General features: G+C 35.6%; 1 protein-coding gene and 1 pseudogene across 1 annotated transcript; both read right to left on the bottom strand.

The window, feature by feature from the left end:
• Positions 1 to 2,144: 2,144 nt before the first annotated feature.
• LOC149264302 (uncharacterized) lies at positions 2,145 to 2,975 on the bottom strand. The gene has a single exon (XM_089398124.1). The coding sequence runs from the start codon at positions 2,973 to 2,975 to the stop codon at positions 2,145 to 2,147; it is 831 nt and encodes a 276-aa protein (XP_089254250.1).
• A 5,788-nt stretch (positions 2,976 to 8,763) lies between these two features.
• Positions 8,764 to 24,699, bottom strand: LOC149264303 (putative chloride channel-like protein CLC-g; annotated as a pseudogene).
• Between the last annotated feature and the right edge of the window lie 722 nt (positions 24,700 to 25,421).

A 25,421-nucleotide genomic window follows, 5' to 3' on the forward strand; every position in this document is an offset into this window, starting at 1 on the left:
GCCATTAGCATCCTCCATATTTTCTCCTTTAGGAATTAGAGTAAAGAAGGTTGAGTTAAGAGCCGGCCATACCTTCTGCTGCACCCTTGACTCTTCTACCAAATCCAGTATGTCTTTTCCAAGAAAATGCCAGCCAGCCTGGTAGAAATCTACTGTAAAGCCGTCCGGGCCCGGTGCTGTGCCCTTCCTCATTGCTTTCACTGTATCTTCCAGCTCTTCCAAAGTAACCGCCCTCATTAAGGCTTTGTTCTGGTCCTCCGTAACTAGTCTAGGTATAGCAGTACAGATCTCCTGGATAGCTCTCACTCGATCTACCTGAGGTTCAGAAAGGATTCCTCTATGATGATCCACTAGTGTTTGCTCAATTTCCTTTTGCTCCACCAACCTTATACCATTATTCCCTTTAATGGAGAGAATTTTGTTTCCCTGTCTATGCTTAACCATTGCCTGATGAAAAAATTTTGTATTTCTTTCCCCTTCCCGAAGCCATTTAATTCTAGATTTTTGTCGCCATAGAATTTCCTCTTGCTTTCGTCTTTCTTCCATTCTTCCCAGCAGAATCCCTTCTTTGGTGATGCTTTCCTCAGCCCTGCCTTCCAAAATTATTTTCTGTTGGAGATCCTCCATTTCCTTTTCTAGTTTTTGCTTATCTTCCAAGATGTTGCCAAATTCCTCTTTGTTCCACTTCTTAATCTTCATCTTCAATTCTTTCAATTTTAAATGAAACGTGTGCATCTTTCCTCTACCCTGCACTCTACTTTGATTCCACCATTCTTCTACCTTTTTTATGAAATTCGGATCCCGTAACCAGAATGCTTCAAACCGAAATGGCTTCTTACCCTGGATTTTTTTAATGTCGATTTCCAATCGGATTGGCCAATGGTCCGAGCCCAAGGAGGGGATAATCTTGGCCTCAACAAAGATATCCTTGTTCAAGATGTCTTCAGATATTAAAAATCTGTCCAGTTTGGAGGCAATTTGGTTCTTGCCTCCTCTTCGATTATTCCATGTATAGACTCCATTGATGGTTTTAAGATCTACTACTCTTAGGTCCTCTATCATCTCATTAAATTTATCCATGAACTGATCCAGCCTTCTAACCCCACCTTTTTTCTCTTCCAAGGATCTGATTAAGTTGAAGTCTCCTCCAATGATCCAAGGTTGCCCAGAAAAAAGTTGTCGGATAGTTCTTAAACTTCTGATGAAGTTTTCTTTTTCTCCAGGGTTTGTGGGTCCATAAACACCTGTAATGACCACCTTTTCCTTGGTCCCCACTATCCTGCCCAGCCCGGTCAAGATTCCATGCATGCTAGTCCAATTATCTAGAAGGATTTCATTCGGGTTCCACAATATTGCTATTCCCCCAGCAACTCCTATGGCATCCTGTCCCATAACTTTGTAATTCAATCTATTTTTTTCAATGATTTCTTCTAACTGGTGTACCCCAATTTTAGTCTCCTGCAGTATCAAAATGCTAGGTTTTTCTTTTTTGAGTTTATCTCTCAAATATCTTTGCTTTCCCTTACTATGCAAGCCCCTAATATTCCAGCTGACAATAATCATTTAAAACTTTTGGAAGGAAGGAAAAAATACCTCTGACAGAGGTATCACTTTACCAGAGTTGATCAATGTTTCGCCCACCGATTGGATAGTTTCATTTAACGTTCTCCGACCTCTTTTTCTGCTACTTTTGCCAGCATTGCCCATTTCCAGCATTTCTTTCTGCTGCTCACCAACCTCCGTTATTTGTTTTTCCAAGTTTTCCCCTTTCCGTTCCTTGTATTTCTGGAAAGCTTCCTTGAATAACTGTTTTTGTTTTTCTGGTATAAATCTATTATCCAGATACTTCCACTCCTGGAGTAGTCTCTTCATTAACTTTTCCTCTTCGGCCTCATTTTCCATTTGGTTTTCAATTTCCATATGCGATTCCACTGTTTCTTCCGCCTCTTTTTCCTCTGTTTGTTCCTTGTTTGGTTTGTTTGGGCTTTTTGCTTTCTCTTTCTCTTCTCGGGAAATCTCCATGGGCGAGTTCTCTGGATCCTCATCATCATTCAAATTTATTTCATACCCTTCCGTGTCATCTTGCAGCGCCTGGAACTTATTTTGACTTTTTATTGTATTGGATGTTTCTTGCGATTTGGGTTTCAGGTTTTCCTTATTTTGCCGTTTCTTTCTATAGACTTGCTGGAAGCCTTCCTCTTTGTCTGCTGCCCTATCTTTATCTGACTTCCCCCTTCCTCCTTATTCAATGGGCATTGCCTATATAGGTGGCCGTACTCATGACATTTCCGGCATCGAAAGGGGATGTGTTCATAATCAATCGGCTGCGTCCAGACCTCATCATGGTATTCCAATTCGATATTTTCCGGGAGTGGTTCAGCCAAGTTCATGAAAACACAAATTCTGGCAAAGGCATTATACTTTCCTCTTCTGGTGGCCTCTGCAGTCTTGACAAAGCTACCTATTGAGTTTCCTATTCCTTCCAAGATTTCCGGATCCCAAAACTCATCGGGTAACCCAAACAGCCTAACCCACACCGGGGCATCCATTAGTTTTTCTTTGTCAGGGTTATACCGTTCTTCCCAATGCTTCATAAACAGACCTGCATTGTTCAGGAAGTACGGCCCTTCCTCAAAAATTCTATTCTTGTCTTCCAGGTTCGTAAAAATAGCAGTGAAGAAACCCTGCGCTCCCAGTTTAAGATCTATATGACCCCGGGGTTTCCATCGCTGTTCTATCCATCTATTTAACTCCTTTTCTGAAGGCCAATAGCCGATAAATTTGCAGATTAATGCATGATCCTTCATATAGCTATTGTATTCCTCCAGTTTATTGAAGGGAATGACATACCTGGGTTTTTTCTGAGCTCGAGGAAGGCATTTTCCTTTCATTCGTTTCTGCCATAAGTTGCCCATTACCGGGGCCAGGTTTTCCTTGTTTCCGTTTGGAATCCCTTCTGAACTGGTTTCTCCCATCACTATATTTTTGAAGGAGGGGTTTGCACCCCCCCCCCCCCCTTGTCTCGTCCATCCCGTTCAGTACTGCCGGCTAGGTTTTAACCCTAGTTCTCTTTTAAAAACAACGAAACTGCAAAAAATCATTTCAGCCGAAAGAGCCGCAGACCTTATCTGAGGATTCCGTCCCCCGACTGAGGAACCGTCCTCTGGCTGCGGATTCCTCTGTCAATCCTGCGCACCTGCGTAAACCCTAACCAGAGGCGCCCGCCCTGCGTTCCAGCTCTAATTCTTATTGCACATTATGAAAACTGCCACGGTGACTTTTCACTTGTACATAGGCTTTGTTATAATATTAGGGGTCAATACAACAGATTATCAATATCACATATCTAAAAATAAACACAACTCATTTGAGTCAAAATATTTTATAAACATTTTATTTTATAATTATGGATTGAGGTGTTTATCTTTTATTAACTGGTGTTTATCTTTTATTAACTTTATTACGAAGTTGTGAAGAGATAATGTTTTATAGAAAAATTTAAATCGATTAGTGCAGAATTTGTACCTTCTTCCTAACTATTTATAAAAAACTATTTATACAAACCAACTAAATAATATATAAATTTAAAAGTTTAATCAATATATCATTTAGCTTTGTGAATAAGATAATTTATTGAGTTTACATAGCAATACTTCTATCTCAATAACTCCATTAAAATATCATCATATTACATAACAATTAAATTTTGATTTATTTTATTACATTATAATGATTATTATTTATATTATAATATTTAAAAATAAATATACTAAGTTAAAATATCATCATATTACATAACAATTAAATTTTGATTTATTTTATTACATTATAATGATTATTATTTATATTATAATATTTAAAAATAAATATACTAAAATCATGTAGTTAAATTTATAGATAAAATAATATTTTTAGAGTATTTTTTATAATTAATTTTAATTAATATCAATTTTTTTTAATTTTTAATATACATTTTTTAATAATAAAAAATTACAATTTTTCTCAAAATTATATAATTTTGAATATTTTAATATGTAAATTAAAATATACCTAAGAAACTATTTTACATCATTCTTATTTTTAAAAATAATAATATTTTATTATTACAATTAATAAATAATTATAGATAACTTTTTCTTTTATAATAATTTATTTTATATTACTTTTGTACTAAAAACAGCAACGCTTTATATTACGCTGGACCCTGGTTAATCTTTTGAAATGAATTTTATACATTAAAACTCGGTAACCATCATTCGCTCGATTTCCGGTTCTAGGTTTCATCATGTCTTTTCTGGAACAAGTACTCAGCAACACACAACACCAGAGTACTAGGGCCTAATGTGTGAATGGTTACTTTGTAATCCACATGTTAGTGTGCAAGGCATTTAATGTTATACCTGGTGCCAAGTGTTGGTATTTTGGTGGGTAACCGTGGCAGACGAGGTGACAAGAGAAAGTCGGCACTTCGTTCATCATTGCGGTCCAGTCTTATCCACGGCCACCACTAAGCCTTATGTATGTCTTCTAGGGGTGAAGAGTGTGCAGTCTTACCCACGACCACCAATATTTCCAACCCTATAAGCGCATTAATACACTAGGGAATTAAGTAGGTCTATGTTTTCAGGGGGTGAAGAGTAACAGCGGCGCTGAACACAGGAAGTTCGTAAATCGCGAGAAAGAATATGGAACCATTGACTATTTAGATAGGATGGTTCCATGGCACATGTTCTGTGGTCTCCCGTAGATAGCCGTGTCTTAAATTTACAACCAAATTAATTGATAATATTATTTTCTATCATTTTTTTCAACCCGAAATTTTCGGGGTTTGAGTGTCATTTCTGAATAATATTCCCTTTGAACTTTTCCAGGGTTAAATTTACAACCAAATTAATTGATAATATTATTTTCTATCATTCTTTTCAACTTGAAATTTTTGGGGTTTCAGTGTCATTTCGGAATAAAATGAACGATGGCATAATGTTGTCGAGTGGGTCATTTTTTCCTCCTTAAAAAAAAGTGGAACAAAGCACTCTTGAATGATCAGTGAATCTTCCAACTTTCGTTTTTCGTGGCAACTGCCTGACATTTTTAAAGCTTAAGAGATTTCATTTGACACAAATATCTCTCTTTTATTGCAGTTTTAGATACTTTATAACTTGCTTTTTATAATTTGTCTTTATTACTGATCACATGGTTAAACGACTTCTAGCGAAATGCCTTGTTCTTGAAAATTTAACAATGACAGGTTGTTATCCGCTAAATTGTTTAAAGACTTCTGCTAAAAATCTCAAATATTTGTATTTTACAAGAATTACATCATTGACAGTGACCTGCCTACAGCTACCTTGGAGATCAAGGCACTTCAAAATAATCGTGCTTTATGAGGTCACTACCAATGTCACTTCTCTCACAGTTTTTAGTGATTTCTACTGCCCTGAAGAACTCCCATAGAAAAACTCCTATAGAAAGTAATAATGAGGTAAATACTTGTGTGGCCTTTATAGCAAGGTAAATACTTACATTTTCTCTTTATTATGGAGGAGATTGACGAGGGCAGACTTAGAGGTGGCAAACTCGATCCTTCCCTTAGACCACGTCAAAGTGGTGTATGTAAAAGTTTCAAGATTTAAAAAGCAGGAAATTGCTCTGTTGGGTTTCCTTTTCAGAAGTTCGCTCTCTCTCTGCAAACCATTACACTCAGTCTACCCATATCCCCTTAATATATCCATAAGGAAATCTTTTTAAAACGACTTCTCAGCTTGGAAAGATCTTCTGGAAAAACATAACAGAAAAACATGGTAGCCATTGCAAGGAATGCTTTCTTTAGATCAATGACGTTTTACTTGGTCAAGCTTCATTGAAACATTTAACAAAAAGATTTCATGGTTTGAAATATTCTTAGAGATAAAGCTATCAATTTTTGCATAATTATTAAATTTACACTCTGCTTTTATTATTATATGACGTGGTTTTACTAATTGTTCTGGGTTTGGAAAAACCGTGATATTAATTTAACAATATGTTAGAGTTAAATTTACCGAGTTTTGTTAAGTTAATGGTTAATCTAGTTGATCCAATTGCTTTATGCAAAATAAAATTCAAATTTTATTATATTTTCGATTCAGAATTACGAGCGGAAGGGTTGAAGCTTTTTATAATATATGGAATTCAAACTTTTTCGTCTTAATTATATTTTTAATATCGATTTATTTTATATAAAAATATATTAGTTGTTTCATATCATCAAAAGGAACTTATATTAATTATTCATACAATTAAAGGAGAGTTATTGCCAACCTATAAAATGATGTTGGACTAACGTTCTTTCTTTGGACTTGTTTTTCTAAACAAGCCTCATATTTACACCATTGAAAATGCATTACATTTTTTTATTTTAAAGAACTAACCACCATTCTAATAGGCAATGGAATCAGTAATAACCTAGTGAATTTATTTTAGCGGTTTTGGATAAACAATGCAATTATATTAATATTTTTTTAATTTGTTGTTATTATTGATAGTAAAGAATTGGTTAGACAGATTTAATAGTAAATTTAGTGAGGAAAATGTCAATGTTCTAATGTATTATTATTTTAAATTTAAATAGTTAGTGTTATTTGTAAATTTCTGTAAATATTTTTAGAGTTTTTATTTGATTATATATAGAATATTATTATGTATATGAGGCAACAAAAATTTAATGAAATCTCTCTCATAAAAATTTATAGTGTTTTTTTAATTCTTAATAAGAAAGAGACGTTCAATCCATTTTTACTAGCTAGTTGTCATATGTATGAAAAAAATCTACAAGAAATAACGCTTAAAATATCCATGAATTGGCTGAAAAAAATCCACAAGAAATAATGATTAAATATCCATGAATTTAAGAGATTGTTAAAGCTAGAGTAAGAAATAAGATCAGAATGCTAAAAACAAATTGCTAAATAATTATAAAATTATTTTAAAATTCTCAATGTTATAATTAATTGTAAAAAATTGATTACTTAAAAAGCTAAGATGAAATTAATCAATAAATATTAGTGTTCTAATGCATTATTATTTTCAACATAAATAATTAATGTGAATTGTAAATTTATATAGACATTTTTATCATCCTAGTTGAATAGTTAGCTACTCTATATGGGGGCTTTATTATGCATTTGAGGTAAGAGATGATTTAATAAAATCTCTCTTTTATGAATTGTTTTTAATTTGTGTTCTTGATTTCTAGTGAGAAAGAATTCGTCCATTGATTTTTGCCAAAAAGACGTAATATAAGTGAAAATATTCTTAAAAAAAAATTCTTAAAGATCCATGAATTGATTTTTTTATGATATATCTTTAATAAATGATTAAATAAAATTATGAAAATAAAAAAATATTGAGAAGTGGAAAAGATATTTTTTATTAGGTTTACGAGAAAAGAACATTCTAAATATTAAAAAAAAAACTTATCTTAATCATTTCATTTTAGAGTATTTAGCTATGATGCTTTGTACGTGTTCCAAATGAAATGAGAATAAGAGTAAGCCCTTTCTGCACTAAGTAAAATAGTGTAAGTGAATTTGAATTTGCGGAATGTGTCATATAATCCTCTCTTGTGGGCTCTTAGTTCCGGAGCTCAGGCTGGTGGCACTTAGTACTCTACATCTTTTTATGACAGAATTTTTAATGTTCAATAAGGAGAATTTTCAACAGAAGTATTTATCATCTTAAAGAATTGACTGGATCACCAGCAGCCCATGGCCAGACCGGAGCTGTTAATCACCTCAAGAGCTTATTAAAGGTAACCAACTTTGTCCACTGTTTTGAAAACACACTGAGATAGAAGATGTATGATTAGCAGTGAATACTTTTAGTAATAACCTCCTTCACATGAAATTCGCTGAGGTTTAATGAATTTCAATCTTAATTTCCTGTGCTTTTATCAGGCTGGATGATCATATCCAAAACCCAACCATTTTGAAAGCAAATAATCTCTAATCAACTTCAGTTTTTCTTCAATGAAAACTGTAAAACAACCAGAATATCACTACGATGATGCACATTCAAAAGATTTCTATGAATGGCAGTGCCACTATGAAGAAACAGAGTTAACGTCAGCCTCGGGATGCTCTGTAAATCCCAGAACTTATGAAGAATAGATTATTATCAGTTTCCAGGAGTTAGGATCCAGGTGCCCAGATCCATCTGATGCAAGAGAAGAACGCCACATTTTAGACTGGCCAATTTCAAACTAGGGCCTATATATCAGCACTGCGCAATAACATGGAAAATATAAAATTTTATAGGCTAGTTATCTACCAATTGGCTATTTTCCATCAAATTCTCAAGAAAAAATTGTAAAATTAATGTTCAGACTGCTATACTTCAATAAAAAGCTTATTAATAAAATAATATTTCAAAACATTACACCAATTTTTGTTTTAGAAATTTGCCCTCTACTTAATTTTGTATTTAAAAGATTGACCAAATTGTTACATTGATTTAAGTACTACTTGAAGTTTTTTCTAGGTACATTTCAGCTGAATTGTATGCTTCTTTATGCGTTACATAAAAGATTGCAACATTTTCTAGAACAGTATTACAAGTTCTCTCTCTGAAAACCTATCACCTTAGCGAACTCAAGGCTTAAATTATGCAAAATGTATCCTCCAAAAAAGTTTTCGGTAATGATATTACATCTGACACAATTATCTCTTCACAGCTCTTCAATTATTTTAGCTAGAAGTCACTTGGCTGCTGTTTTAATAGAGATGGCTATGATCCGAACCTCTTTGGTTTCCTTTCTTCAAGATAAGGATGAAGGCCAAAGATATGGGCAGGCATAAAGTCATGCCGAGTTAGTATCCCAACAACTGGAGATCTCTGCAAAAGAAAGGAAACAAGAATGAGTACACACTACGGAAAATTATTAAACTGTAATGGCATGGACAGAAATGAGGAATAGTTAATGAATTCCAACGCAAAGCTACCAGTGATGCTTACTGTATGTCATTAAGGGTGTTCTCCAAACAGATTTGTAGTTGTACTTAACATAGTTCTTTTGAAAGATCAGGATAGAATGTGTAAAAACATGTGATATTGTTGATAAGCTGAAAGAGTGACAAAGACTATAAAATGTCTGGTAATTCTATCAATAAACACTTACCCCTGATTCTTTAGGCACCACACAGAGATGCCGCAAGCCTAGATGCTGGAAAAGGGAAAATGCCTTTGTCAATGATGAGGTCTCCACAACAGCGTACGGTGAGGTATTGCAGAATGGATGTAAATCAACATACATTTCCCGTTCCTCTTCACTTATTTCTATGTCTTCAATCTTCAGACCTCTGCCTGAACCCTGTTTCGCAAAGTCCACAAAAAAGAATTTCTCCATTAATTCTCCAGAAACAATAAACTGTGAAGGTTGAAACTCTTTCCTCTTCAGCAAAACCAACAAATGTGACCTGAGGGCAAGGCCATGGAAGACTGGCTTTTCTAATAGTGGAGGTTCATCTATGACTGGGAATCCATTGTGTCGAGTATTCATCAAAATCTGGACAATGTTTCCAACTTTCTCTATTCCAGACAAGGTTACCAAAGGACCTCTAACAACATCACCAGCAGTTAGGTTTCTCATATATGGTTCAGGATGTCTTTCCAAGAATGGAAACCCCTTCAAGTGCACAATCTTGTCATACACACTGCTGTTGAAGGAATCGGCTATTGTCTTTGATATTAGTAGGACCAACATAATAAAAGGGAGTAATAAAAGATTATTTGTTAGCTCCAAAAGAATAACACACAGTGAAACTGTCATCCTCATTGAGCCCCCAAGAAAAGAAGCTGCACCAAGCACAGCATAAAGCCCCTGATCAATGTCTGTGAAGGATCCAATCAGCTCTCCAAGGGAACGCCCATATGCAGAACCCATTGAGATTATGGGTATGAAGAGACCCGCTGGAATTGCAAGGCCATATGTGAAGAGTCCCAGTGAAAAAATAGTTACAAAGTAAAGCATGAGTGATGATTGATGAAACTCATCTCCTGTGTCAGAGCTGAAGATATTTTTAATAGCACCATCATTTGTGTTGAAAAGCAAGCTCGCAAGGTCATTGTAATGACCTGCTGGACAATGAAATGGCTTGAAGTTTCCTTTAATGTTAGTGCTAGGACATTCTCCGCTGATCATTTTCGCTGTCGGACAAGGCTTGCATTTTGCTAGCCATGGAAGTCCAAATAGCCAACAAGATGTAAAGATGGAAACACCACAGGCAAGAAGAACTTTGGATATAGGTCCTTTCGTGCATCAAAGACATATACCAATGCTATTCATGAACACTCTACACAAAGTCCACAGATTTTGCAAATTGGAAACCAGCTCTAAGACACTAAAACAATCACAGTATCTAAATCTACGTACTAATTGATGAGGGCGTAGAGCCTCAGAGTCTTCTCAAGAATGTAGTTGAAGACAGCTCCCAATATTCCTCCCATAACTCCAAGTATCACTACAGGAAGCAGATCAATAAACCGATACTGTTGGAATTTAATTCCAACTGCAACAATGAACAGCTGGATTTGCAGTAAATACTCCAGCGTGTTCGATGCCTTAAAGTCAAGCCCGATATTTTTGCACATTAATATGCATTAAAGTTTCAATTGAATTTCCCTGCAGACAGCCGACTTGTTTTTTGATAGAAGCATCACCGCCTTGCTGCAATAAATTCAGAGATAGGCATTAGAAGATATTTTGTAATACTTTATTATCTAAATTAGATATGTTTTTACATATAAATGCATCACACAGCAGTTCAGTTTAAAAGGTTAGCAGCAGATTGATAGAGAGCAGAGGAGAGCACGCAGCAGCGTGAAGAAAATACTTGCCAGATAGTGAAACGCACAGCAGTGCACAGTAGGAGTAGATGCAACAGCGCAATAGAGAGCAGAAAGGGAAAAACGCATAACAATGCAGATATTTGAATGAAATTTGTTTAACAGATGTTTATCTATGTGGAACAGAAGCGTTCCTTAGTGAATCCCTGAGGAAGATATTCAGCAATAGATGTTGTGAAATTCCTGTAACAGTTAGTTTATTTTTAATAAATACAAGTTTTTTTTTTCTGTTGCTGTTACACCGTCACCGTTGCTGTTACACCAGTTACAGCGTTGCTGCAACACCAAACTACGTTGCTGCAACACCATTTCCAGAGAACGAATTTTTCTGTTTTCTGAGTTAAAAACAGAGTATTTTTCTGTGTCAAAAACAGAGTGTTATTCACCGTTGCTGCAACACCAATCTACGTTGCTGCAACACCATTTCCAGAAAACAATTTTCAGTTTTTCTGTGCAAAAAGCAGAGTGCAAAAACAGAGCAATTTTTTGTCTGTCTGTTATGGAATTTATCAGAAAATTCCAACATGGTATCAGAGCTGGTCTAGGCACTCAGTGAGTCAAAAACAGAGCTTGTTTTTCACTGTAGGAGCTGTAAGAAGCTTGTTGAGCAGAATTTTTTCCAGCAGAGAAAGTTTTTGCTTGTTTTCATTTTACAGTCAGTATCTCTTCTTTACCAATACTGGTTAAGATGGCAGATGCTGGAACAGGTTTGACAAATTCCCAACTGCCACAGTTTAATGGGAAAAATCACAGTTATTGGTCCATAACAATGAAAGCATTGTTTGCTTCTCAAGGAATATGGGAGCTGGTTGAAACTGGCTATGCTGAACCTACAGATGCAACAACACTGGCTGCTTTGACAGTAGCAGAAAGAGACCAGTTGAAGGGCGACAGAAAGAAGGATGCCAAAGCCCTCTTTTTCCTCTTCCAATCAGTACATGAAAGTGTTTTTCCGCGGATTGCAGCAGCAACAAAATCTAAGGAGGCATGGGATATTCTCAAGACTGCCTATCAAGGCATGGAGAAGGTGAAGACTGCAAAGTTGCAGATGTTGAGGAGAGACTTTGAAAATCTCAGCATGAAGGAATCTGATACAATAGATTCATTCTTCACTTAGGTTATTGGCTTGATAACCTAGATAAGATCTCATGGTGAGATTCTTGAAGATAGAAGGATTGTAGAGAAAATCTTGAGATGTTTACCCTCAAGGTTTGAATCTATTGTGGTAGCAATAGAAGAAACAAAAGATCTCTCACAGTTCACAGTAGATGAGCTGAGTGCTTCTCTGTTGTCTCATGAACACAGACTGAGTAGAGGAATAGATTCCTCGTTTGAGCAAGCATTCAAGACTCAGATGTCTTTTGGCCAAAGAAGAGGTCGAGGCAGAGCAAATAACAGAGGTCGTGGAAGAAGCCAAAACAGAGGCAGAAATTATCCTGCTAGCACAAGCGGAAGGAGCTGCAATCAGAACCAAGCTGAAGGTTCAAGCAAACAGCAAGCTCATGGACAAAGGTATGACAAATCCCAAGTCCAATGTCATTATTGTAAAAAATTTGGGCACTACGCCAATGAATGCAAGAAAAAACAAAATGACATGAATAATAGGCAGAATGCTAATTTTGCAAATGAAGAGGATAAGAACCCAAAGAACATGTTGTTAACATGTAACATAGCACAAGACAAACAAGAAGATTTTTGGTTCTTAGACTCAGGTTGTAGTAATCACATGACTGGAAATATTGCAATGTTTGCCAATCTGGATGAAAATGTGAAATCTGAGGTAACAACAGGGACTGATGATAAGATATCTGTCAAGGGTAAGGGCAGAGTCAGTATTCGAGCAAAAAATGGAGAACAGATGATTGTGCCAGAGGTATACTATGTACCTGGTCTGAAATGTAATCTTTTGAGCATTGGACAGCTCATAAACAAAGGTTACAACGTGTTCTTCAAAGATGATTTGTGTACTATCAGAGACATACCTCCAAGTAAGAAGATCATTGCACAGGTGCAGATGACCAGCAATAGAATGTTTCCTCTCAAACTCAGGGCAGATTTGAAGGAAGGCAGAACTATTGTGGCTGTAACACAAGAAGTCTTTCAGGAACAAGTGAAAGATGTGAATTGGTTGTGGCATTTGAGATTTGGACATCTCAATTTTGGAGGCCTGAATTTGTTGCACAAAAAGGGAATGGTAAAGGGATTTCCGTTGATTGAGAAACCGGACAGCCTTTGTGAAGGCTGCATCTTGGGCAAGCAACACAAAGAAAGCTTTCCAGTAGGAAAGAGTATAAGGGCAAAAGCACCCTTGGAAATTGTTCACTCTGATGTGTGTGGACCGATGCAAATACCATCATTTGCTGGAAATAAATATGTTTTAACTTTTATTGATGATTACACCAGAAAGACATGGGTGTATATGCTGAAACAGAAGAATGAAGTGTTTGAGAAATTCTGCCACTTCAAAACTCTTGTTGAAAAGCAGTGTGGGCATTATATCAAAGTGCTCAGAACAGATAGAGGAGGAGAGTACATCTCCCAAGACTTTCTGCGTTTTTGCAGAGAGAATGGCATACAAAAGCAGTTCACCACAAGGTATACACCTCAGCAAAACGGTGTTGTTGAAAGAAAGAATAGGACCATTCTTGACATGGTCAGAAGTATGCTGAAGGCAAAACATTTGCCGCATGAGTATTGGGCAGAAGCTGTTACTTGCGCAGTTTATATCTTGAATAGATGCCCAACTAAAGCTGTCATGAACAGAATACCAGAAGAGGCATGGAGTGGTAAAAAACAAACTGTCACTCACATGAGAGTATTTGGTTGTGTTGCATATGCACATGTACCGGATCAGCTAAGGCAAAAGCTTGATAGTAAGGGGGAGAAGTGTGTCTTTATTGGCTATTGTGATGAGTCAAAAGCATACAAACTCTATAATCCATCCACCAAGAAATTAATAGTAAGCAGAGATGTGCAGTTCATTGAAGATGAAGCTTGGGATGGAAGCTTGGAAAAAACAGTGAATGTGAAGACAATTGTGTCTCATGAAGAACAAGAGGAAGGGACAGTAGCAAATAATCCTTCCTTGGTGGCTCCTCCTCCACCACAGCAAGTACAACAAACCACACCACAAGCTAGAATTCGAACAGCCTTGAGAAGTCAAGGAAGAACAGTTGCTGTTACACCACAAACAACTGTTGCTGAAACACCACAGGGATCAGATATACCCTCAAGTTCGGATGGAACTCCAAGCACACCAAGAAGACCAAGATTCAGAAATCTAAATGAGATTTATGAACAAGGAGAGGTAAGTAACAATACCGGTATGAATTCATTATTCGCTTTGTATTGTCATATTGATGACCCAATCCATTTTGAAGATGCTGTAAATGAAGATAAATGGATTGAAGCAATGAATGAAGAAATTGGTGCAATTGAGAAGAGTAAAACATGGGAGTTAGTGGACCTCCCTGAAGGCAAAGATGCCATTGGAGTTAAGTGGGTCTATAAGACCAAAAGTAATGCTGAAGGTAAGATTGACAGGCACAAAGCAAGGCTTGTTGTGAAAGGCTACAAGCAGCAGCAAGGCAAAGACTATGATGAAACCTTTGCACCAGTAGCAAGGATGGAAACAGTGAGAACAGTGTTGTCTATTGCAGCACAACACAAATGGAAGATTTATCAGATGGATGTTAAATCTGCATTCCTGAATGGAGTGTTAAAAGAAGAGGTTTATGTTGATCAACCTCCGGGCTATGAAGTTGAAGGCCAAGAGCATAAAGTTTGTAAACTGAAGAAGGCTCTTTATGGGCTGAAGCAAGCTCCAAGAGCATGGTACAGTAGAATTGATGCTTATCTGATTGAGAATGGGTTTGATAAGTGTGATGGTGAACCCACACTCTACATAAAACAGAATGACAGTAAGATTATTATTGTTGTTTTATATGTAGATGATTTGATTTTTACTAGCAATGATGCTTCTCTCATTGCTGATTTTAAAGCAGTCATGAAGAGTGAATTTGAAATGACTGACTTGGGCTTCTTAAGATATTTTCTTGGAATTGAAGTAGACCAAAGTGAAAATGGTGTTTTCATTTCTCAAGATAAATATGTAGAAGCAGTGTTGAAGAGATTTAACATGCAGAACAGCAAAGCAGCTGTGACTCCAACTGTAGTGGGGTTGAAATTGACCAAAGAAGATAGCAGCAAATATTTTGATCCAAAACTGTACAAGAGCATAGTTGGCAGCCTTATGTACTTGACTGCAACTAGGCCGGACATTATGCACGCTGTGAGTTTAATTTCCAGATTTATGGAAAGACCGAAAGAGACTCATTGGCAGGGAGCCAAGAGGATTCTAAGGTATGTGAATGGAATGAAGGGGTATGGTATTTTATACTCCTCTTCTGAAAGTTTCATGTTGACAGGTTACACTGACAGTGATTGGGCTGGAAGTGTTGATGATAGGAAAAGCACATCGGGATATGTGTTTCATATGGGATCGGGAGCCATCTCATGGGCTTCCAAGAAGCAACCAGTTGTGTCTTTGTCAACAGTAGAGGCAGAGTATGTGGCAGCAACAGCAGCAACATGCCAAGCAGTATGGCTGAGAAGAGTTCTCAGAGATTTGTGTCATGAACAAGAAAAGGGCACAACCATTTACTGTGACAATAGCTCAGCAATAACATTGTCTAAAAACTCTATTTTTCATAAAAGAACAAAGCACATAGACACCAAATTTCACTTCATACGTGAATTGGTTAACAATGGTGAGATTGTTTTGCAGCACTGCAAAATAGAGGATCAGCTTGCTGACATCTTGATAAAACCATTAGCAAAGAAAGGTTTTGATCATTTCAGGAAATGTCTAGGTATGCAGCAGTTGAAATTAAGGGGGAGTGTTGGAATTTAATTCCAACTGCAACAATGAACAGCTGGATTTGCAGTAAATACTCAAGCGTGTTCGATGCCTTAAAGTCAAGCCCGATATTTTTGCACATTAATATGCATTAAAGTTTCAATTGAATTCCCTTGCAGACAGCCGACTTGTTTTTTGATAGAAGCATCACCGCCTTGCTGCAATAAATTCAGAGATAGGCATTAGAAGATATTTTGTAATAATTTATTATCTAAATTAGATATGTTTTTACATATAAATGCATCACACAGCAGTTCAGTTTAAAAGGTTAGCAGCAGATTGATAAAGAGCAGAGGAGAGCATGCAGCAACGTGAAGAAAATACTTGCCAGATAGTGAAACGCACAGCAGTGCACAGCAGGAGTAGATGCAACAGCGCAACAGAGAGCAGAAAGGGAAAAATGCACAACAGTGCAGATATTTGAATGAAATTTGTTTAACAGATGTTTATCTGTGTGGAACAGAAGCGTTCCTTAGTGAATCCCTGAGGAAGATATTCAGCAATAGATGTTGTGAAATTCCTGTAACAGTTAGTTTATTTTTAATAAATACAAGTTTTTTTTTTCTGTTGTTGTTACACCAGTTACAGCGTTGCTGCAACACCAAACTACGTTGCTGCAACACCATTTCCAGAGAACGAATTTTTCTGTTTTCTGAGTTAAAAACAGAGTATTTTTCTGTGTCAAAAACAGAGTGTTATTCACCATTGCTGCAACACCAATCTACGTTGCTGCAACACCAAACTGTGTTGCTGCAACACCATTTCCAGAAAACAATTTTCAGTTTTTCTGTGCAAAAGACAGAGTGCAAAAACAGAGCAATTTTTTGTTTGTCTGTTATGGAATTTATCAGAAAATTCCAACATACTCGACCTTCACAGAGCTCACATCAAACAATATCAAGCCACCATTTCCAAAGAGGCCACAGTTACCACTTTCACAATAATTTATAAACGCCTTCAGCACCACAGCAACCACTGTTGTCGTGAGAAATGTCCTTCAAAGAAGAGCACTCCGCCACCTGAGAAAGCATTCAAAATCAATATCTTTGTTAAAATATAATCTTTCCTGTAAATTGAGATAGTCTCGCAGTTACTTGTGAGTCTATTTTAGAAAGTTGTTAATCCTAGATATTTCTACAAAGTTGTTGGTCTTAGAGTTCTTTTAAATCCTAGATATTTCTACAAAGTTGTTAGTCGTAGAGTTCCTTTTAAGAAAGTTGTTTATCCTAAGATTTTCAGTATTAAGAATCCCATGAGTTTCCAATTCTTTTTCATTCCTTGCTCTGTTTGTGATTTTAACATGATATTTAACAGACGTAAATTGTGAAGGAGATAGATCAGAGCATGAGGTCAAGGGAAAAGTGAGTTGTCCTTGATTAGCAGATCTACTAAGCTGTCGTTAATAGATTCAAGCCATTCCTTTAGAAGAGCCAAGTTGCTACTTTGCAGAGTTGCTAGCTCACGAGCAGCTTTCACTATCTATAAAGCCGCTACAGGGAAGACGCCCATCCTTGAGCCAGAACCATTTGCTTTTACTTCCACTAACTGCAGCTGCCGCTGCCTTGAGCTGCCACTATTGTTTCATTCTAGAGCACAAGGATTTGGTAAATGCTGGTAAATATGAAGAGCTGTGAAGGTCAGGTCTGAAGATTTTTTTCTAAAAGGTATGTTATTAAATTCACCTAAATCATTGGTTTAATTGGCCTCACATGGATCAGTGGATCATTACAAAATTAATTGGCCTCACATGGATCACTGGATTATTAGATATTCCCAGTATACATCATATTCCTCATATTACTTATTGAGAACTTTATTTGGGAGGTATTTTTAAAGTGGGTTTTAATTATATTGACCTATTTTGAAGTTATATCCTTTGCATTATTAAGATTATTAATTGTGCACTCTTCATCAAAGGGCAGTGTTGATTCAACTATAGTTTTAAGTAGCAACGTCGTGTAATCATAGGTTTTGATTCTTGTGAATTTGTTTTGTTTTCATTCTTGATTTTAAAGTGAATTTTGGCATTCTGTAAATTTAAAAATGGTATGTATAAGTAATATAGGGCAACATGAACCGGTTTTTATTGGTAAAACTTTTGAGGTTTTGATTAAGAAAATGAACATTTTTCTACCAGTACAAGAAGGTTGGGAACTAATGGAGAATGGTTTCTTAGAGCCCAATAGGTCATGTATAATTCCTAGAAAATTAAATTGTAGAAATAAGAGGAAAAAAATAACAAGGTCAAGGTCTGGATCCAGGGTTCAGTAAATAACTCAATTTTTCCCAAGGTAATGGGAGAATCTAGTACAAAGTAACCCTGAAATATTTTGGAGTTAGCATATCAGCATAATGACAAAGTGAAGAATGTGAAGCTTCACACTCTAGCCAGAGAGTTTGAAACATTGAAAATGAAGGAGGCATAGAACATGGACTAATCCATGACAAGAGTAACCGGAGTTGTAAATAAGCTCAGGACTCATAGAAAGATTATTGTAGACCATAAAAATGTCAAAAATGATCTCAGAGTCTACCTATGAAGTTTGAGATGGTTTTCGTTGTCATAGAATAGTCCAAAGATCTATTATAACTAATAGTAAAAGAATTAATTAGATATATTTTATCCCATGAATCAAGAATAAACATAGAAGGAGTCTTTAGGAATTGTCTTCAGAGACTGAAGAATCCAATGGTAGATGTAGAGACAGAGGTCAAAGAGGAAGAATTAGTCATCAAGCAAAAGGAAGAACTACACTAGAAAATTTAGGACAATCAAATTAGCCTCATCACTCTCAGAATTGGAGAGGAAGAGGTAGAAGATAAACGAACAAGTTTAGGGTACAATGTTATTATTGCAAAATATATGGACACGATGAAAGTTAATGCAGAAAGAAACAATTAGGTTTGAACAAGGGTGAAACTACTATCTTCAATAATGAAGAAGGGACATATGAGTCAATATTCATTTCATGTCAAATCACTGAAGAAGATCACAAGAAGTATCTTCGATTGTTGGATAGTGGTTGCAACAATCACATAGAGATGACAAAAAAACATCTTTTAGTATTGATAGCTATGTTCAATTTTAAATTACATTAGGAGATGAGTATCATGTCAAAACCCATTAGGATAATTTTGAGGTATAAAATGGGCCTTCTAAGGAAAACAATAAAATAATATTAAAAATTAATAAAATAAAAGTTATGAATTAAAATACAAAATTATACTTTTTTATTGTATTTTCTACTTATCTCCTTTTAGGTCTACTCACATTTCAAGTGCGTGCGCTTGTTGGATGTGGAATTAGATTTTGCATCCAACGAGTACCCACTCTGCATATTCTTTAGTAGATTAACACCAAGAAAAATTCAAAAACATGTTCTTGCATGTATTTTGAATTTTTCTTGGTGTTGATCTGCTAAAAAATATGCAGAGTGGGTACTCGATCGATGCAAAATCTAATTCCCCATCTAATGAGTGTACACATTCGAAATTTGAGTAAAGCTACGAGGAGATAAGACAAGAATATGATTAAAAAAATAGTTTTCTTCTTTTCCCTCCAAAATATTCTCCCTTGGTGATGACATCATTATCTAGAATCCTATTGGTTTTCTTAATGTTGATTTTATTAGTACATTATTCATTTTAAGGCCCACTTTTTTACCTCAAAACACCTCTAATGATATGCAAAGATGTTCCGCTTGTTATGACTAAGAAAAGTGAATAGAAATATATTCTTAATGCCTTTTATGTAACAAATCTTTGACACAGTTTGTTAAGTATTAGATAGTTGAATCAACATGGTTATGATGTTAGATTCAAAGACTCCACATACACAATCTTAGATAAGTCACCCAGTAGAAGACTTGTTGCAAAGGTCCAAGTGACAAAGAATACACATTTTTCATTGATTCTAAGAAGCGTAAATCCATCACAATCATATGCACAAATTTCTCAAGCATGTATGAAACTTGGTAGTGGCATTTTAGTCACATAGATTTTAGGAGTCTTAATTTCTTACAAAAATATTCAATGAACAAACCATCACTTGCGAAAGTTTCATTCCTAGAAAACATCAAAGGGGAAATTTTCCAAAGGCCTCATGAAAAACCAAAGAACATCTGGAACTTGTCCACATAGATCTATGTGGACCCATAGAAACTAAGTTTATTTGTGGAAGTTTTATTTCTTATTGATAATTTTAGCAGGAAAATTTGGGTGCATTTCCTCAAAAATAAATCATAGACATTCACAATGTTCAAAGAATTTAAAGGGTATAGAAGAAAAGAAAAATGGCAAATATGTCAAAGTGCTTACATGAGATGGAGGACAAGAATGTCACTAAAGATGTTTGTAGGATTTTGTATACAAGAAGGAATTAGAAGACAATTCACCAACATATATACTCCAAAACAAGATGGAGTAGTTGAACAAAATAATCATATCATTATGAACATGGAAAGTAGTATGCTAAAAAATGTAGTGAATTGTTCAAACCCTACAAGTTGTATAATCTAGTCACTGAGAAAAGTGTGCTGAGAAAATATGTAAAATCCTTGGAGGAAAACTCTTGGAGTGATCTAAGAGAATGAAGCAATGGGTAGTACAAATCCATCTCTCAAAATAAATGAATAGGTGGGAAGTTTAGGGTAGCAAGTCTCTCCACCAATATTTCCAAGATTGCAACAAGTCCCTCCACCAAGATTGTCAAGATTACAGGTGCAAAGAAAAGAAGAGTAAATTCAGTGGGAACTCAAATAAATAGTCTATTTTCTAGCAGTGAGTCGATAACTTTAGTAAGAAATTAGAAAACAAGGAGCTTAAAGGAAATATATAAGCAATGTGATGACATGTATCAGCGAGTTCATTTTTCCTTATTATCCCATCAGCCTACTTATTTCGAAGATGTAGTGAAGGAAGAGCATTGGATATAAGCCATGAATGAAGATATTGAAGCTATTGAAAGGAATGAGATATGGGATCTTATTGATCTCCCAACTAATAAAACTCAAATTGGTGTTAAGTGTGTATATAAGACAAAAATAGATGAGAAGAGAAATATAAGGCAAGACTAGTTTCCAAAGGATTTGCTAAGTAAAAAAGTATTGAGTATGGTGAAACCTTTGCTCCAGTAGAAAATGGCAATTTTACCAGATGGGTGTAATGTTAAATTTTTTGAATGGAAATCTAGAAGAGGAGGTGTATGTAGATCAACCACTTGGATTTGAAATAAAAGGCCAAGAGTACAAAGTGTACAAGTTGAAAAAGGCCTTGTATGGCTTGAAGAAAGCTCCATGAGCTTGTTATAATCAAATTGAATCTATTTACTCAATAATGGATTCAAAAGAAGCAACAATAAACCTACTCCCTATACCAAATCAAATCAATGTAATATATTGATAACATGGTATATACAGAAAAATTGATGTTAGATGAATTCAAGGTTACTATGAAAATAGCATTTGAGATGACAAACCTTGGTCTCGTAAAGTACTTTTTGGGAGTTGAAGTCAGACAATCTACTCAAGGATTTTTTCATATGTCAACAAATATATGCCATACATATATCAAAGAGGTTGATGATCGACAAATGGAAATTAACAGAGACACCAATTACAACATGAACAAAATTGGGCAAGCAAGATGATGGACCAGTAGTTGATTCAATATCGACAATGATTTTGCTGATAACATTGATAATAGGAAAAACATCTGGAGATGTGCTTTCCATTTGGGTACAAATTTGATCTCATGAGATTTTAAGAAAAAACCTGATGTCTCAATATCTTCTCCATAAAAAAAACGTGCTCAAAAGATTCTTGAAAGATCTTGCATATGTGAAGAAGGATCCAACTCCTATTTTTTGACAACAAATCAACAATTACATTGCCAAAAAAACCATGGATTCACAAGAAAAACAAATACATTTACTGTTGTTATCACCTCATTCGTAATCTTGTCAACCATAATGACATATCTCTTAAATTTTTTGGATTTAGAAATTAGGTAGCAAATATCATTAACAAACCATTGGGACTATTTGTTTTTTGAATTTCCAAAACAACACTTATACTTATGCATTATCACGGCTAATAAATATAACAATTAAAAATAAGAAGGGCATTAAAATATATCTCTCCTGCTAATTAAATTACTTTGGTATTAGATATTTGTAAATTACTTTGGTATTAGATATTTGTAGAAAAAAAAATGTTTTAAATATTATATATATATATATATGGTTAGTTGTAATATTTTCAAAAAAATAGATCTTCTACTTAATAATGAAAAAGGTTAACCATAACCGTAAATTTCTAATTATTTTTCATTCTATTTCTATTTTTTAATTTAACAATCTCACTCGTTTTTTTTCCTTTTGTTTTACTCATATAAAATCATAAGCTGCATATGCACTAACGTCACTATTCTGTGCCACAGTGCTTTTTGTCATAGACATTTCCATAGTTTAATACTACTTTATTATAGGTCACATCCATACCTGGCATAGCTGCTTAAGCATACAGCCAAAAACACTTAAATTGAATAGCAAAGTAAACGTTGCCATACCATGTTGATATTTCTTCTAGTGCAAAGACCACACTGCCAATTGGCGCACGGAATGCTGCGGCCACACCAGCAGCAGCACCACATGTGACAAGATCAGGCCTATCTTGATCATTTTTGATGTACCTCAGCCATCTCCATGTTACATGATAACGTTTTGAGCCACCCTGACCCAGCAGAGATGCTATACAAGACCCAGTGTGTATCATGGGACCTTCCTTCCCCAACACCAATCCAGCGGACACAGCCAATATACTTCCAAATACCTGCACACACCCAAGATTTAATAACCATTTAAAAAAATTGAAATCCGAGAAACGTTAGATTCTGACTTTCACATATGCATCTACGCTTTTGGACATTTTCCACAATACCATTGAGTAAACACAAATGATCTTATACTTCAGCTGCATTTTTCATGGGGGCTTGAATAGAGAACTCGGCATCTTGTTTAACCATTCACAGACCTTAATGATTCATGGGAATTTAATTGTGCTTGATATGTACACACCTTAACAAAAAGGGTATTTGGACCTAGAAATCCTGGCAGATCCACCCCATTCAGGTAACCCTTGATTTCTGGCACACCGGCCCCTGCTGCTGTTGGTGCAATATAAGCAGTAAGCACTACTGCCAATAAAGTCAGTGCTAAATTAGCGCCTGTAAACACTGAAAAGGCTAACAGATACCTGCATTGAAACGTTTCAACCATTTGTCAAAGCAATAAAATTGAGCACTAGTATTATTGCAGTCAAGAACAACTCATCTAGTAGAAATTCAATATAAACAAACGAATTGATAGGTCAGCGAGGTTGGATTACTTCATTAGTTTTTGTTTCTCTCTGTGTAAGGTTGCATTGAATCTATATGGTTTGGGTGCATGGTATATCCACATCATAATAGCAATATTAGGATATTAACTTGAATATAATGGTTTGGGTGCATGGTATATCCACATCATAATAGCAATATTAGGATATTAACTTGAATATAATCTGAAGGGAAAAAATTTGGTTCGTTTGTCAATACTACTATGATCCACACTAACGCAATTATGTTTACTGTACTGAAAATTTGGTGTATTCACATTACGACTATGATCCACACTAACACATATTGATCACGATTCAACTTTTGTCTTGAACTTATTTTCATTACGGATTTCAACAATATTATGGAATCAGACATGTAGAAGAGAATTCTTTGAAAAGAGGAGTTGATTCAGTTCCAGGGGTCATTCACTATTCTGCTTACCATCATGACTTCAGGATTGATTCAGGCAGTATATTCGCTACTTAGATCCTGCTACCTTTGTTTTTCCCTTCAGATTTTGAAAACAGACATCTGTATTTTTGTTCCTTTATTCCACATTTTCAGTTTCTCTACACTGTCTATGATTGAATTATATCGGCTGAAGAATTGGCATTTTGATAGTATAAAGCAGTTTTTTTAAGGCTTATATTTGCAGAATTTTGATATAAATCAAGATTTACATGTATTTACTTGGTACAACATGAACTGATTTGAAAAAAACTATGTAACCAATACTCACTTTTATATATAAAAGTTAACGTTTTTTTCTTCAGGAAAAAAAAAGAAAGATTCAATTACTCGACCTCAGTTCTATCTATCAAATTCTAGAATCTACCATCCAGATAGAAATGATAGTTCTCTTCCTAACTATGCACTAAGTTTATATAATTCATGACCTCCATTAAATATTAAATACGGACGGTGTGGACTATAACACAAACCCATCTAAACCAGATGAAGATTCAGAACTTTGTGTTACATATCATACCCAAGTAGTTTAGATGGGTATGTGTGCGTAAAGATAAAACAGAATATAGGCTTTCAGATATAAATGTAAAGATAATTCATACTATAGTCTCTACCTGTTCTGCAATATCAATTGAGATGAAATATGGAATTTCAACCCTGCAATGTTTTGTATTGCCAGGTTCACAAAGGCCGCAATGAGGCCAACGAATAGGCCAATCAAAAATGCCAACGCCCATTTCAGGATTAGGTACTGAAATATTTCTACATTTGTTCTGGATCTCCAATCTTGTTTGAACAAATTGTTTTCGATAATTCTGCGCGTTTATACACACAAGGTAAAACTTATGAGTAGCCATAAATACACAAAGCAAAAGAATGCAATTTTGGGTCAAATTCAAAAAGAAAAAAATGGGTTGTTACTCATAATCCAAACTCTCTAGGGGTGAGAGCTGTGCTCCAACTAGAGCTGTCTGAGAACTAGGATATGCATCAGACCCAATACGTCTCCCATCTCTTTGTTTCAGAAAAGGCTGGCCTAACCCTTCTTCCGGCATTGTAACTGTATTTTTGTAAGATTTTTGAGATACACAGATCTAGATCTGCAAAACAATAAACAAGCTTGCAAGAGAAGGAAGGAAGCGAGAAAGAATTGAGAAAAGAATAAAAATTGATTCTACAATATTAGTTTTAGAATAAATACATAAAAGCAACTAAGTTAAGCTTAGTTGTACATGCAATAACTAAAGCTAACTAAAGCTAAGTGTGCTTTATCTTATGTTAATGTGTACATGTGCCACATGCAAGCAATAAGTTAACTGGAGCTAATCTAGGTGCATGTACACCAACACAGCTAGTCGAAGTGCATGTACACCAACACAGCTAGTCTAAGTGCATGTACACCAACACCCCCCCTTAAGCATAACTTAGGTGAGTGTGATGCAAAATGAATGAGTCCCAGCAACACGGCCATTTTAGGTACCCATATACAATGCATAGAAAGGAGGAAAGAGGGAAAACCCAGTGGGAAGAAAACCCCCCCTCAAAATATAATGCAAAAGTAGAGACAAGACAACTGCTAGGCAGTCGTGTCCTTGACCCTGAGACGATCTCGCAGGAATCGAAACTTCTGCTCAATGAAAGTCTTGGTGAAGATGTCAGCAATCTTCTTGGAACTAGGACAGTACTGAAGATCGATGATCCCATCATGAATGAGTTCTCTAATGAAGTGCATGTGGATCTCGATGTGTTTGGTTCGCTGCCGCTGCACTAGATCTCT

The sequence above is a fragment of the Pinus tabuliformis genome, chromosome 6 (genome assembly GCF_031772625.1).
Source record: "Pinus tabuliformis cultivar Carrire ecotype Pingquan chromosome 6, CPIR1, whole genome shotgun sequence".
Lineage (NCBI taxonomy): Eukaryota > Viridiplantae > Streptophyta > Pinopsida > Pinales > Pinaceae > Pinus > Pinus tabuliformis.